This window comes from Giraffa tippelskirchi, chromosome 5, assembly GCF_054371585.1.
Source record: "Giraffa tippelskirchi isolate mGirTip1 chromosome 5, T2T-mGirTip1v1.2.pri, whole genome shotgun sequence".
In the NCBI taxonomy this organism is placed as follows: domain Eukaryota; kingdom Metazoa; phylum Chordata; class Mammalia; order Artiodactyla; family Giraffidae; genus Giraffa; species Giraffa tippelskirchi.
Window position 1 is genome coordinate 121,652,292 of NC_137279.1, and position 15,153 is coordinate 121,667,444.

Sequence of the window (15,153 nt, forward strand, 5' to 3'; positions counted from 1 at the left end):
AATACAATGGGTGTCTGGAAGACAAAGAAATTATTGTGAAATCAATAGTTAAAGAAGGATTTGTGGAAGATGTAAGAATTGAATTGGCCTTTAAAGATGGGAGATGTACAAAGAAATTAGGAGTTGAAAAGGAGGCTTGTTAAGTTGTAAACTTCATGAACCAGGAATATGTGCAGTAAACCAAATTTCCTAAATAAAAATCTAAGAAAATATGGCTAACCAAATGAATTAAGCTGACAGTTAAATATTTAGCTCCTTTATCTCAGTTTACAACTACTCTAACTACAAAATAATTAACTAAAAGTTCTCTTTGTAGGATAAAGCAAATAGGCAATAAAAAATATTTCCAATTATATGAAAAAAGATGACTATACTTACAACCTAGTCCCATTTGGGGCCCAAATGAATGATCTCATTTAATCCTCACAAAAGTCTATGAATTAGACAATACTATTCACATTTTATGGGGGCAGAAGTTGGGGCACAGAGAATTTAAGTTTCTTGTCAGAGTTCAATCAACGAGTAGGGGGCAGAGGCATGATTTGAACTCAAGCAGTTGAATTCTGAGCCCATACTCTTATTTCTATAAGGAAGATACCACATGACCCTAAAAAAATACCCCTGAAAAGCTTCACCCTCTTTATACTTGCTTACCTTGAAGACCTGCATATTTAAGAGGTAACCAGTTTGGTATGTTGTAACATCCTCCACCATCTTCTTGTTCTTCTGATTCACATCGGTAAAGTACCTGATTTAGCTCAGCCAAAGTTAATCTAGAGGCAATACTAAAAATTGGAAAATAAAGAAAACTGGTTATATATAATGAAATTCCACTTGCTCTCAATAAAAATAAAGAAGAAAATCTGAACCATTACCATAAAATGTCTTAGAAATGTATGTTTTAGGAACTCAGCATTATACTATACATTGTAAGCATTACACATTATAAACAACAATTAAAGAACAAACATGCTAAAAACTCAATTAGAAGTAACACTCAATTCTTCCAAGACAAGGAATTAATCAAGTGCTAAATTTTATTAATTAGAAGTACACTGAAAAAATCTTTTGGTTGTTATACTCTTTACCTTTTAAATTTGTGTTTTTAATCTTTCTATTTCAGACTTAGTCTTCTTTCTCCTTTATATTCTCCTATGTGTGACAAGCACTTTTATACTAATTATCTTAAACTCAAAATAATTATCAAAGGACCAGTAAAAGGATAATTAAAAGTCACAGTTAACTACCTTAGAAATAATGTGTTATTCTACTGTTGCCTATATCCCCTTTTCCTTTCTGTCCTTTCCTAAGGTTGCACTACCTTTCAGATTTGTTGTTCAAAGAACTAAGATTTTCTTAAGTTGTTTCTTGATAATGATCAGAATGCAGAAACTAACTCTCATGGCCTCCATTCCAACAAAGGTTCAGTTAGCAGTGAGATTTTGTAAGGGACCACACCTACCTGAACGCAACTGAAACCCTACTTTCCTGCACTTCTAATTACTCAGGTAAATCCACCTTATATAACTGAATACATATCCTTGTGACTATTATGTGAAGACATATTTTCTTGAAAATATTCTCTTCCTTCTCATTTACTTTTGTCTCAACTTAGAATCGGAGAAGGCAATGGCACCCCACTCCAGTACTCTTGCCTGGAAAATCGCATGGATGGAGGAGCCTGGTAGGCTACAGTCCATGGGGTCGCTAAGAGTCGGACACGACTGAGTGACTTCACTTTCACTTTTCCCTTTCATGCACTGGAGAAGGAAATGGCAACCCACTCCAGTATTCTTGCCTGGAGAATCCCAGGGACGGCGGAGCCTGGTGGGCTGCCATCTATGGGGTCACAAAGAGTTGGACACAACAGAAGTGACTTAGCAGCAGCAACTTAGAACACGACTTAGTGACTAAACCACCACCATCAACTTAGAAAACTGGCAGCTGTGCTTTGTTCCCTCTGTCTCTGCTAGCTTTCCTCCTCTCACCTGGGACTCACTCTTTGTAATTTGTGAGTCAAGAGTGAGTCAAATCAGCAGCTTCAGTACCAACTCCATTCTACAGCAGTATTTACCAACATGTAGCCAGTGAACTCCTTGCATAAGAATCACCTGGACAGCATATTCAAGTGCAGATTCTAGTCCTGAGATAATCTTAGTAGCTCTGATGAGGAATGTGCCATTTTATAAACATGACATAGAAGCACAAAACTGCTTCATCTCAGATTTTTAAAATAATGTATCTACTAAGTATGGCTTGAATTAAGAGTTAAGGTCTTACTAATAAAAGCTCTCATAGAACAACAAAACCAACTGAACAGAACATAAAATTGAACTATTATTTAAAAAGGACATTTCACTAAATAAATATAAATGACTTATGAACACAGAAATTGCTTAATATTTAAAATGAGAGCTAACACCTATCTTACTCAAACTCTTCCAGAAAATTGCAAAGGAAAGTAAACTGCCAAACTCATTCTATGAGGCCACCATCACCCTAATACCAAAACCAGACAAAGATGCCACAAAAAAAGAAAACTACAGGCCAATATCACTGATGAACATAGATGCAAAAATCCTTAACAAAATTCTAGCAAACAGAATCCAACAACATATTAAAAAGATCATACATCATGACCAAGTGGGCTTTATCCCAGGAATGCAAGGATTCTTTAATATCTGCAAATCAATCAATGTAATACACCACATTAACAAATTGAAAGATAAAAACCATATGATTATCTCAATAGATGCAGAGAAAGCCTTTGACAAAATTCAACATCCATTTATGATAAAAACCCTTCAGAAAGCAGGAATAGAAGGAACATACCTCAACATAATAAAAGGTATACATGACAAACTACAGCAAACATTATCCTCAATGGTGAAAAATTGAAAGTATTTCCCCTAAAGTCAGGAACAAGGCAAGGGTGCCCACTCTCTCTATGTTGAAGAGTAATTCCACATAGTTTTGGAATTTCTGGCCGCAGCAATCAGAGAAGAAAAAGAAATAAAAGGAATCCAGATCAGAAAAGAAGTAAAACTCTGCAGATGACATGATCCTCTACATAGAAAACCCTCTACCAGAAAATTACTAGAGCTAATCAATGAATATAGTAAAGTTGCAGGATATAAAATTAACACACAGAAATCCCTTGCATTCCTATACACTAACAATGTGAAAACAGAAAGAAATTAAGCAAACAATTCCATTCACCACTGTGACAAAAAGAATAAAATACTTAGGAATATATCTACCTAAAGAAACAAAAAACCTATATATAATAAAGTATAAAACTTTGATGAAAGAAATCAAAGAGGACACAAATAGATGGAGAAATATACCATGTTCATGGATTGGAAGAATCAATATAGTGAAAATGAATATACTACCCAAAGCAATCTATAGATTCAATGCTATCCCTATCAAGCTACCAACAGTATTTTTCATAGAACTAGAACAAATAATTTCACAATTTGTATGGAAATACAAAAAACCTCGAATAGCCAAAGCAATCTTGAGAAAGAAGAACAGAACTGGAGGAATCAACCTGCCTGACTTCAGGCTATACTACAAAGCTACAGTCATCAAGACAGTATGGTACTGGCACAGAGACAGAAATATAGATGAATGGAACAAAACAGAAAGCCCAGAGATAAATCCATGCACCTATGGACACCTTATCTTTGACAAAGGAGGCAAGAATATACAATGGAGAAAAGACAATCTCTTTAACAAGTGGTGCTGGGAAAACTGGTCAACCACTTGTAAAAGAATGAAACTACAACACTTTCTAACACCATACACAAAAATAAACTCAAAATGGATTAAAGATCTAAACATAAGACCAGAAACTATAAAACTCCTAGAGGAAAACATAGGCAAAACACTCTCCGACATAAATCACAGCAGGACCCTCTATGACCTACCTCCCAGAGTAATGGAAATAAAAGCAAAAATAAACAAGTGGGACCTAATTAAAATTAAAAGCTTTTGTACAATGAAGGAAACTATAAGCAAGGTGAAAAGACAGCCTTCAGAATGGGAGAAAATAATAGCAAATGAAGCAACAGACAAACAATTAATCTCAAAAATATATAAGCAACTCCGGCAGCTCAATTCCAGAAAAATGAACGACCCAATCAAAAAATGGGCCAAAGAACTAAACAGGCATTTCTCCAAAGAAGACATACAGATGGCTAACAAACACATGAAAAGATGCTCAACATCACTCATTATCAGAGAAATGCAAATCAAAACCACAATGAGGTACCATCTCTTGCTGGTCAGAATGGCTGCTATCCAAAAGTCTACAAGCAGTAAATGCTGGAGAGGGTGTGGAGAAAAGGGAAGTCTCTTACACTGTTGGTGGGAATACAAACTAGTATAGCCACTATGGAGAACAGTGTGGAGATTCCTTAAAAAACGAAATAGATCTGCCATATGACCCAGCAATCCCACTGCTGGGCATACACACCGAGGAAACCAGAATTGAAAGAGACACATGTACTCCAATGTTCATCGCAGCACTGTTTACAATAGCCAGGACATGGAAGCAACCTAGACGTCCATTGGCAGATGAATGGATAAGGAAGCTGTGGTACATATACACAATGGAATATTACTCAGCTATTAAAAAGAATGCATTTGAATCAGTTCTAATGAGGTGGATGAAATTGGAGCCTATTATACAGAGTAAAGTAAGCCAATATAGTATACTAACGCATATATATGGAATTTAGAAAGATGGTAATGATAACCCTATATGCGAGACAGCAAAAGAGACACAGATGTATAGAACAGTCTTTTGTACTCTGTGGGAGAAGGCGAGGGTGGGATGATCTAAGAGAATAGCAATGAAACATGTATATTATCATATGTGAAACAGAACGCCAATCCAGGTTCGATGCATGAGACAGGGTGCTCAGGGCTGGTGCACTGGGATGACCCAGAGGGATGGGATGGGGAGGGAGGTGGGAGCAGGGTTCAGGATGGGGAATACATGTAAACCCATGGCTGATTCATGTGAATGTATGGAAAAACCACTACAATATTGTAAAGTAATTGGCCTCTAATTAAAATACATAAATTAAAAAAAAAAGTCACACACAAAAAATAAATTGAGATGTAATTTTAAAGTACTTTATATTTACCAATTTGACTAGTAATAGCTAACACTTATCTATCACTAGTACTCTCTGTCAAACACTGTTCTGAGAGTCACCATATCTCCTAAGTAACTTGCCCAAAGTCTTACTTCTTACAGTTAGTAAGTCTGAAATTGGATTTAAATCCAGGCAGTCTGGTCCCATCCTTTATGCTCTTAAACATTACATTATAATAACATATATTCAGTAAGGATGTGTGATACTAGACTTTTACATAGAGCTGAAAATATTAATATAATCTTTCTGGAAAGGGTCTGGCAGTATTAAAAGCCTCAAATATATGATAGTGTAACTCAGAAATTCCATTCCTGGACATTATCCTAGTACCCCTGATATATAACATATACTGAGTATTTGTTATGTGCCATGAATTGTGTTAAGTGTTTCAGGTATAAACTATAGTATAGTTTATTTCATCAGTCTCCATTTTTTGGACACTTACTTGAACCAGTTATTTACAAATTTATTCATCTCAGTTTCCTCATTTGGAAAATGAGGCTTAAAATAATTCTTACCTCTTAGATTTTATAAGTATTAAATTGGATAATGCACCTGAAACACTTAACACAATTCATGGCACATAACAAATGCTCAGTATATGTTATATATCAGGAGTACCAGGCACCCCACTCCAGTACTCTTGCCTGGAAAATCCCATGGATGGAGAAGCCTGGTAGGCTGCAGTCCATGGGGTCACTAAGAGTTGGACACGACTGAGCGACTTCACTTTCACTTTTCACTTTCATGCATTGGAGAAGGAAATGGCAACCCACTCCAGTGTTCTTGCCTGGAGAATCCCAGGGACGGGGGAGCCTGGTGGGCTGCCGTCTATGAGGTCGCACAGAGTCGGATATGACTGAAGCGACTTAGCAGCAGCAGCATAGCCAGATATTAGAACAATGTATTGGCATTAAAAAACTGAAGTGGTAAAGAGTATGATGCATGTAACTTAGTCTCAAATAGCTCAGAAAAATTGCATGTGTGTATATATAAAGATGTGTATATACATATAGATATGTATATGTGTGTACATATGTGTACATGTATATCTATCTATCTAGAGAGCATGTATGAGTGAGAGAGCATGTGTGCACACAAATGATAAAGCAACAGGACAAAATGTTAACAATAAGTGATGCCAATACTGCTGGTCCTTGGATTATCCTTTGAGTAACAAGGATATAGAGAAGCCTTAAAACTGCTTAAATCAGGCTTGTGACAACTTACCAATTATTAAAGCGGCAAATCTCCATAAAATAAGGCATACTTACGAAGCAAAAGGAATTTTTAATATAGGATCTGTGTTGTCAACAGCAAGACTCCCAGATTTAAAGTGAGGACTGAACTGTGTCAGATGATTTCGAAGGATTCCAACAGCAACTTGCGCATGTGGATCAAGACTAACTCTGAAAACATTATTTAAAATGTGGTTGATTTTTATGAGTAATTTATTCAAAATTAACAGAATACATAAAATATTTTAAATATTAAGTCAATAGCTTGAACTCTACCTGAATATAATAACACTTCCTGGAGACAAATTTTCAAATTCTATTTCTTGAATATATTCATTGGGTCCTTTTGTAGTAACTCCAGCTTGTTTAACAATTTTACTTTCATTGAGCTTGAACAAAATATATAAAACCATTCAATAAGTAATTCTCATGTCCTTAAAATGTTAAATACAGTAGTGAGATGAGAGTCCGAAGTACCTGAATATGTTCTCTAATTTCTACTGTGATGTTTGGCATTCCATTGATTGAATTAGCATCCTTCATATAAGGTGCTGTATTTCTCTCAACAGTTCTAGCTTCAAGAACTACTTCTTCAATTTTGCCTAGGAATATATAAAAACTTTAACAAAATTTCACATTAAAGCACCTGAAATTAAGAACTGCTAAAGGAGTTTTAAATCATTTAACTTAAAGTTGAATATATTAGCTAACTTTAAAAAAATGCAATCTGAGAGTAGATAATTCTATGTAACATGCAGTTTTTACACATGCTTTTAAAAAATTAACAGAACTATTTAAAAGAGATCTCATCAAGTAATAATAGTTTAGCTCTGGGAAACAATGTGAAACCTTCCTAATGTTGACAGGAGAGAAAGTAGATCACTTGAAAGGCTTACATTTTAAAAATGGAATATTTCAAAGACAGAAAAAGTAGGGAAAAGTTAAAACACCCAGATCCCACTACCTCACTTAAGAAAATATTCCAAACCCAACTGATGTCCCTACGTTCCCTTTCTTTCCCTTCAGAGGTAACCACTACCTGAAGGTTGGTCTGCATTGATCCTGTGCATTTTTACTACATATACATGTTTCCCTAAGCACCGTATACTATTCTCCATATTTCCAAGTTTATGTAAGTGGATTCAAGTTATATATACACTTCTGCAACTTCCTTTCTATTGGATAACACTGTAGTTTTTCAAATTTGTTTATACTGCTATGTTAGCTCTACCTCATTTATTTCAAATGCCAAACAGTATTCCACTGTATGAGTATGCTGCTGCTGCTGCTAAGTCGCTTCAGTCGTGTCCGACTCTGTGTGACCCCATAGACGGCAGCCCACCAGTCTCCTCTGTCCCTGGGATTCTCCAGGCAAGAATGCTGGAGTGGGTTGCCATTTCCTTCTCCAGTGCATGAAAGATAAAAGTAAAAGTGAAGTCGCTGAGTCGCGTCCGACTCTTTGCGACCCCATGGACTGCGGCCTACCAGGCTCCTCCATCCATGGGATTTTCCAGGCAAGAGTACTGGAGTGGGTTGCCATTTCCTTCTCCCTGTGTGAGTATACCAAAATGTATTCATTTAACCACCATTGTCATTGTTTTCCCTCTATTATAAATAATGTTACAATAAATATTTTTGTGCATATTTCCTAATGGAAATGCAGGAGAGTTTCTCAGATACATACCTGGGAATAGAATCGCTAGATCAAAGGACATATAAAACTGAAACTTTATTATTTAAATGATTTGAACTTTAAGCTGTTAATCTGACAATGAAAGACTTTACGATCCACAAATCTACTTCTGAAAATATATACTAAGAAAATTATTCAAAACAAAAAGATTATTCCTAGTGTATAATCAAATCTTAAAGAACACTGCTAAACACACACATAAATGTTAAAAATGGAATGCTAACATAATAAAATATAAAACATTCAACATAATGAAAATCACAGTTATGTGGACTGACAAAATGGAAAATGTTTTAAGAATGATCACTGATCAAAAACAAAACAAAACAAACCCTGAGATATTACTGTATACACTGAGTGCAACCATGTAAAACTATATATGTATATTAGCAACAACCAGATGAGATTACTGAATATAAACTATGAACAGTTAAAAAAAAAGCAATAGACATTTAACCCTAAAACTATTCAAGTTGATAACTTCTAAAAATGGGAGTTATGAATATTTTGCAATTAGCAACCAATAAAGAATATGATCATTTTTGTGAGAAGCTTCATTCACTCAATTAGTCAATGGACTTGGACAGCTGCTGTATGCACAGGAGCATGTTATGCCATAATATATTATATATAATAATAAATAAGGAAATTAAATACATATGTCTAGACAACAATCAAGCAATAATAAGTATATACCTCAAGGATGCATTTTATAATGTCCGAGTGATACAGAGACTGTAACTGCTATACACTCAGGGGACACAGAGTTAAAGTTTCACAAAGGTGAAACTTTAGTGCTTAAAAGATGTAAAGAATTCATAAATAAGAAGGAGTAAGGCTACTTAGGGAGCAGTAAAAATATCTATTTGGTTGAAACAGATGAGGAGGGATTATAAAGTGCCTTAAATACTAAACTATTTTCCATTTTGGTTTATATATGTAAATATATGTATACATATACACAAAGTACTTGGGCACACATACAAATATATATGTATATACATATGTGCATGAATATACATATAAATCTAGCTGGGTATAGAAGAAATACATGTTCATTTATACAAATTAGGAGATAAAATGTATTAGGATGAAAATAAAATCACAACTCAAAAAATGTTAACATTTAACAGTATTTCCAGGTTTTGTTCCATGTAGTAAAAATATAAGTTATCAAAAATTTCTAATTCTTTCTCTTAACTACATCTACACTTGCACTGTGTTACAATATATATGACACATAACAATTTAATAATATTTATTATTATTCACAATTTAACAATATAATACAATAAAAACAACATTTTTTAGATCACATTACCAGGGATGCACATTTGAGGCACTTCCTTGCTGTAAAATGAAGTCTTGGGATTCCTGAAAGCAGTTCTAGAAACAGATACGACTGACTGATGGATACTGGGTGAATGTCTTGTTACAGCCACTATGTCTGCATCAACTTGATCCACGTATACCTGAGAAACAAAGAGAAAACACATTAGTGCTCAAACTGGAGACTCTAAAATTGAACCTGAAGAAAGAAACCTAGAAAATGTAGCTTCTTGCCTGAATAAAACCCTTGGCTCCAAGCTCTTGGTGAAGTTTATTGATAGCACACCTGGCCGCAATAATGCCACTTTGGGAGTTAACTTCACCAGCGTTGGATGGCGATGCTGCAGGATTCCATTTAGTGTAAAATCGCTCTTCAGAAACTACTGAAATCTGAACAAAATAAAAACTTATCCATGTGCATGTTTTAATTACAATGAGAAATTGTGGTAAAAATGATCAGTTTTTGGCCTTGTGGATTTTAAAAAACAACACATAAACAAACCTGGTGAGGCACTAATTCGTCATAGCCTTTAGTACTACCACTAGCACAACATGCCATGGAAACAATTGTGGTACTTGGGAGAGCATCATATGCTGACCTATGCTACAAAAGAGAAAACAACAGAAGTTTATTTCCTTTCAAATGCAAAGTGCCATCCTATAGCTCAATGAAGTAAAGGATAAGTACATAAATACATTCTGAAGATATATTCATTTGCTTTAAAACAAATAACAAACCACTCAAAAACCTTTAAATCACTATCACTTATAAATCTGAGGCACTCTTTTGAGGTACTGTGGATATGACTGCCATTAAACAGCAGAGAACTAAATATCAAAACATTTAGCAAAATAAGTAAATACAAGAAACAGGATAGATGCTTACCACAATAGGACACTCGTTATCATGCGTGATATCCATAAACAGGGCATGTGCAATAGCTGGCACTAAAGGCCTCAAACAGGGCTGAACAAAGGATCCAACAGGTTCTCCTCCATATCGGTAAACTAATCTGCCCTCTTCATGGCTATCGTATGCACTCATTGCCTCTGCAAAGCGTTACAGAATATTTTAACAATCTTCATTAGCAATGTCCAAAAAGAGATTAGATTTTGTGTTGTGACTGACTTTCAAAAACAGACCACAAAAATATTATCAAAAATAAAACTGATTTAAACATTTAAACAAATGTCCATCAGTTTAAATGACAAAAAAGTCTTTTTTGCAACTTAACCAGAGAAATGGCTCATGCAGTAAAAAAGGGAATATATGTTGCTTATTAGGATGTTGGTTACATAAAATCTATGGAGAAAAATCTCAAGATTACATCATTTAGGCAGATAGAGATGAAAAACAGATTTATATATTTTCAACAACAAAAATGTGATTTTGTTCAAGAGTCATCAATTCATTCCATTGGTATTTCAAGTTAAAATGAGATCTTACCCCAAAGTAGAAATTTTCACTGATGAAAACAGACTCAGTTATATTAAGAAATTTTGAGTAGAATATTTAAAAGAACAGCAACTATGTTGAACATTATTAAACATTGTACATAAAGCTATTAAATGCCTTTTAATCTACTTAAACAAAAACTGAAGCTTTAGATGGGAAAAACACTTTCAATGAGCCTACCTCTTATTAAGGAACTAATGCCCAGTCTAGTAACAAAGACATTGTCCAGGTCTTCACTTCCTGTGAACAGTTCAGCTACTACATATAAATTGGGTTGCAATTTCCTAGCAGCATCCAACATGTACTGCAAAAAGCACAGTCATAAATATAACAGAAAGAGAAAAGCAAGATGGTGTGGGGGAAGGAGAAGAGGCAAGACTAGGCATGGATTTGAGCCAGGAAAATACCATGTAGCAAGCCAAAATGGAAATCCAGAGAATTTCCAAATAAATTTAATTGTGCATAAGTAGGAAAACATAAAATGGACCAATACATACAGGAAACAAAAGAATGTATAAAGCAAATATAACAGTTAAAAAGGAAGATTAGATTTTGCAGATGGGACACAAAGGGGTAAAAAAAAAGGAAGAAGAAAAATGTTAGTGTCACTTAAAAAAATGTAAACCATAATACCGCAATTCTGCTAGGCTTTCCAAACCCTATTTTATGTTTTGTTTTCAATATCTCTAATTAGTCTATTAATTTCTAGGCCCTTGACTAACCTATAAATGACAAATTCCCTGCTGGTGAGTCATCTAGCTATTGTAAAGATTAGGTCTGACTAGACTGAAGCCATTTTTTTCTGCAGATGAAAAAATAAACTCCTTTATTTATTTATTTTTTTTCCTGGCCATGCTATGTGGCTTGCTGAATTTTTGTTCACTGACCAGGGACTGAACGCAGGCCACGGCAGTGAAAGCACCGAGTTCTAACCATTGGACTGCCAAGGAATTCCCCAAAACTTTTCATCAGAAATCAGATCAGTTCAAAAAACATTTTTGAACATTTGCACAAAGGCTAATAAAATACTTGAAATTCTAACAGGTAAGATCCTAGAGGATTTTTAAACTTAAAATTAAGCAAATTAAATTTTAGTATTCTAAGTTTTGCTATAATGTTATAACCATCTTACAAGTGTATTGCTAAAGGCATACATTAAAAAAAAACTCTGCCTTTTTTTGAAGCTAAAAATGTTCTACTACTTTAACTAATGTTCATTAAATTCTTCCAAATCAAAGCAATTTTTCATCACAGGACTTGAAACATATGCATTATAATACTGCTTTAAAATGATAGAAATAGATGTTTTTCAGGTAAGCACACATTTCCATAGAACACTAACTTGTCACTAGGAAACTGTCAAAGATCTTAAAAATAGAATGAAAATCTGAAGTGCTTACAAAGCTGTAAACATAAAAGATAATGCTATAAATTATATAAAATTTATTGCATTTATAGCATTATGTAAAATGCTTAAGTTACTACAAAAAACCTGAAGAGGAACAGAAAATTTTTATGTTTACATTTACATATAATTACATTTCCATATGATAATGAAAACTGAATCAATGAGACAAACTATCTTCAATATGCTGTAATGCCAGTGTTTAAATAATTATTATAATATGAAATAAACTATTTGACTTCACAGTGGCTACTAATGTATTAAAACCAACCTAATAATAAGACAAATTAATATTTATATATTGTTAAACTATTAACAAGATTAATTCTTTTAAAGTATTAACATTAAAATATTAATAATATTTTAATAATATATATGGCAATATTATTTGTATGTGTATTATCAGAGACAATATAATGTCCCTAACTTAAATAAAAATATTAACTCAAACGCTTTATAGCCCAGTACTCCATAACATCTGCATCAAAAAATTCTCAGAATTATGCAAATTATGCAAGTTTTAAAATACTACCACCATATTATTGTTAGCATTCAACAAGCAAAAGGAAACATGTATTTGTACACTCTCATTAAGGAAAGCTAGGAAAGAATACTGATTTCTTTAACATAGATGAATTATTTATCTGTACCTCTGCTACATGAAGAGGTGTTGAGTGACAGTTATCAAGACGGACTCCCTGGAAATAAGTTGCGGTGATTTCTGTGTATTTTTTCATGTGTGCCCAGAGATAAGGACAGTCCTCTGGTTTTTTCCCATAGCGTAATTTAACACTGTCTCCCCAGCAAATAAGTTCTCTCCTTAGATAAACATCTGAACCTGTTAAAAAAGGAGCTTGCTTTCAACGGTTCAAGGAATAAAATGAAAATATTTATTTCAAGGAAAAACCTTTGTTTTTAAATCACATTTATTATTTCTAACACAAGCCACATGTAGGTTAAAATTATATCTAAAATGGTATGGGATAAAGTTTTAAAAAACTGATAGTAATTTAGATCTCCTATCTATTTTGCTAAAACTGTACCTTACAGTCTCTTCTAAAAATGTGTGCTTAATAGTAAAAATTCAAGTTGCTTTTTAAAGGAAAACAGTAATAGTAATGTCATGGGCCTTTAAAGCTATGCCAAAAACATTTAAAGCTCCATCTCCACCTTGCTACCAATTTTTGGCAATATGTTACATTAAATCCATGGTGTAGAGCAGAGTGACATTTTTCACTTTGAATGGTTAGAAAGGAGAGGGCAGAGATACTTAAATGCAAAGCTACATTTTTTTAAAAAAATGAGACTTCTGAATTAAATTTAGTGTCATAAAAACAGGCTTCTGATTCTGAAATGTTAAAAAATAAATATATTGATAGGTCCCCTGCAAAATTATTCCTGGCAATGAAATAGCTGTAAAAAATAAGAAGCTAGCATTAAGAGGGAATCTAAAAACAATTGTTTCCTAGTTTAACTGTCATTCAAATACCTTAAATACTCCTCTAGCTAACGAGTGAAAATATCTCTTACAGTAAACAGTTGTAATCATACAGGTTCAAATGCCTTTTAAAGATGCAAATGAGTACATTTGTGTACAAATGAGTTGCCCAAATAAAATCTTTTGTAGAACCGTAATATCAAATAGATATATAAGAGCTCTTCTGTTTGAGGAGATAAGGGGTAGAAAAGGAAAGAAGGAGAAAGAAGCTGAATCTCATTCTGTCGGTCCCTTCTCTCCTCTCAAACTGTATGCACCTCTGGCATCTCCAATGAAACAATTTAAAAACCATTAGCCTACTCAGGGAACAAAATCAACAAACAATTTATATTCTGAGCTTGCCATGAACTTTTATTTCCCTGTCCATAGCTGCTGCTGCTGCTAAGTCGCTTCAGTCGTGTCCGACTTTGTGCGACCCCATAAAGGGTAGCCCACCAGGCTCCGCCGTCCCTAGGATTCTCCAGGCAAGAATACTGGAGTGGGTTGCCATTTCCTTCTCCAGTGCATGAAAGGGAAAAGTGAAAGTGAAGTCGCTCAGTCGTGTCCGACTCTTAGCGACCCCATGGACTGTAGCCTACCAGGCTCCTCCATCCATGGGATTTTCCAGGCAAAGAGTACTGGAGTGGGGTGCCATTGCCTTCTCCGTGTCCATAGAGAAGCTAACAAAAATGACATACCTGGTTCAGCAAAATTTCGAAGGGGATCATCTCCCATTACCCATCCATTATGCGCCATCAGAAAACAAGCTTTATTTGGGACATGAATCATTGATTCTTCTACAGAGAGGGATATGTCTTCAAAAGGGAAAGTAAAATATCTAGGGAGATACAATTAAGTATGAAATCCATACAGAGAAACTCCTTGGAGAAAATATGAATGAATACCATTAAAATTAAACTTTGTCTCTAATGAATAGAATAGATAGGATTAGTTTGACACCATTTATAAGAAATAAGAAATAAACTTCAATAAGGTGAAAAAATCATCAGAAATTTTGAGTAAACCTAGTAGGATTTGAGAAATTGAGTTAGTATTATAGTATATCTGATTAACATTCTAAGTAATAACTTTAAAAATCTCATAGAATGACTAAGAAAATCACTAAAGTATTGACATTATTTTGCAAAAGTTTTTACTATGCTTCAGTTGCCTAATCTCTGCTGTACATTACTTATAAGGAGCTAAATACTTGATTAATTTGCTTAACACTGAAATTATTAGTAAGTATGCAGTCCTCCAGAAACATGAATGTAAATGATTATAAATTGGTTCATATTGATGATAGTTTCTCTAACTAAAGATTTGCCTAACAAAATTAATTAACATTAAGCCTAGTTACCAGATGAAAACTCCTATTTCAATTTAA

At 34.1% G+C, this 15,153-nt stretch overlaps 1 protein-coding gene across 6 annotated transcripts in view; it reads right to left on the reverse strand.

Annotated features, from left to right (window-relative positions):
- AGL (amylo-alpha-1,6-glucosidase and 4-alpha-glucanotransferase) overlaps nt 1-15,153 on the reverse strand; it is an 80,507-nt gene that overhangs the window by 33,942 nt on the left and 31,412 nt on the right. For all 6 annotated transcript variants that reach the window (XM_081493247.1, XM_081493251.1, XM_081493249.1 and 3 more), the window contains 11 exons: nt 14,465-14,604; nt 12,940-13,127; nt 11,065-11,188; nt 10,315-10,478; nt 9,931-10,032; nt 9,663-9,818; nt 9,421-9,571; nt 6,884-7,008; nt 6,683-6,795; nt 6,443-6,577; nt 655-785 (listed from right to left, as the gene is read on the reverse strand). In XM_081493247.1, coding sequence (XP_081349373.1) covers nt 655-785; nt 6,443-6,577; nt 6,683-6,795; nt 6,884-7,008; nt 9,421-9,571; nt 9,663-9,818; nt 9,931-10,032; nt 10,315-10,478; nt 11,065-11,188; nt 12,940-13,127; nt 14,465-14,604 — 1,529 coding nt within the window. The remainder of the gene's footprint in view (nt 1-654; nt 786-6,442; nt 6,578-6,682; nt 6,796-6,883; nt 7,009-9,420; nt 9,572-9,662; nt 9,819-9,930; nt 10,033-10,314; nt 10,479-11,064; nt 11,189-12,939; nt 13,128-14,464; nt 14,605-15,153) is intronic.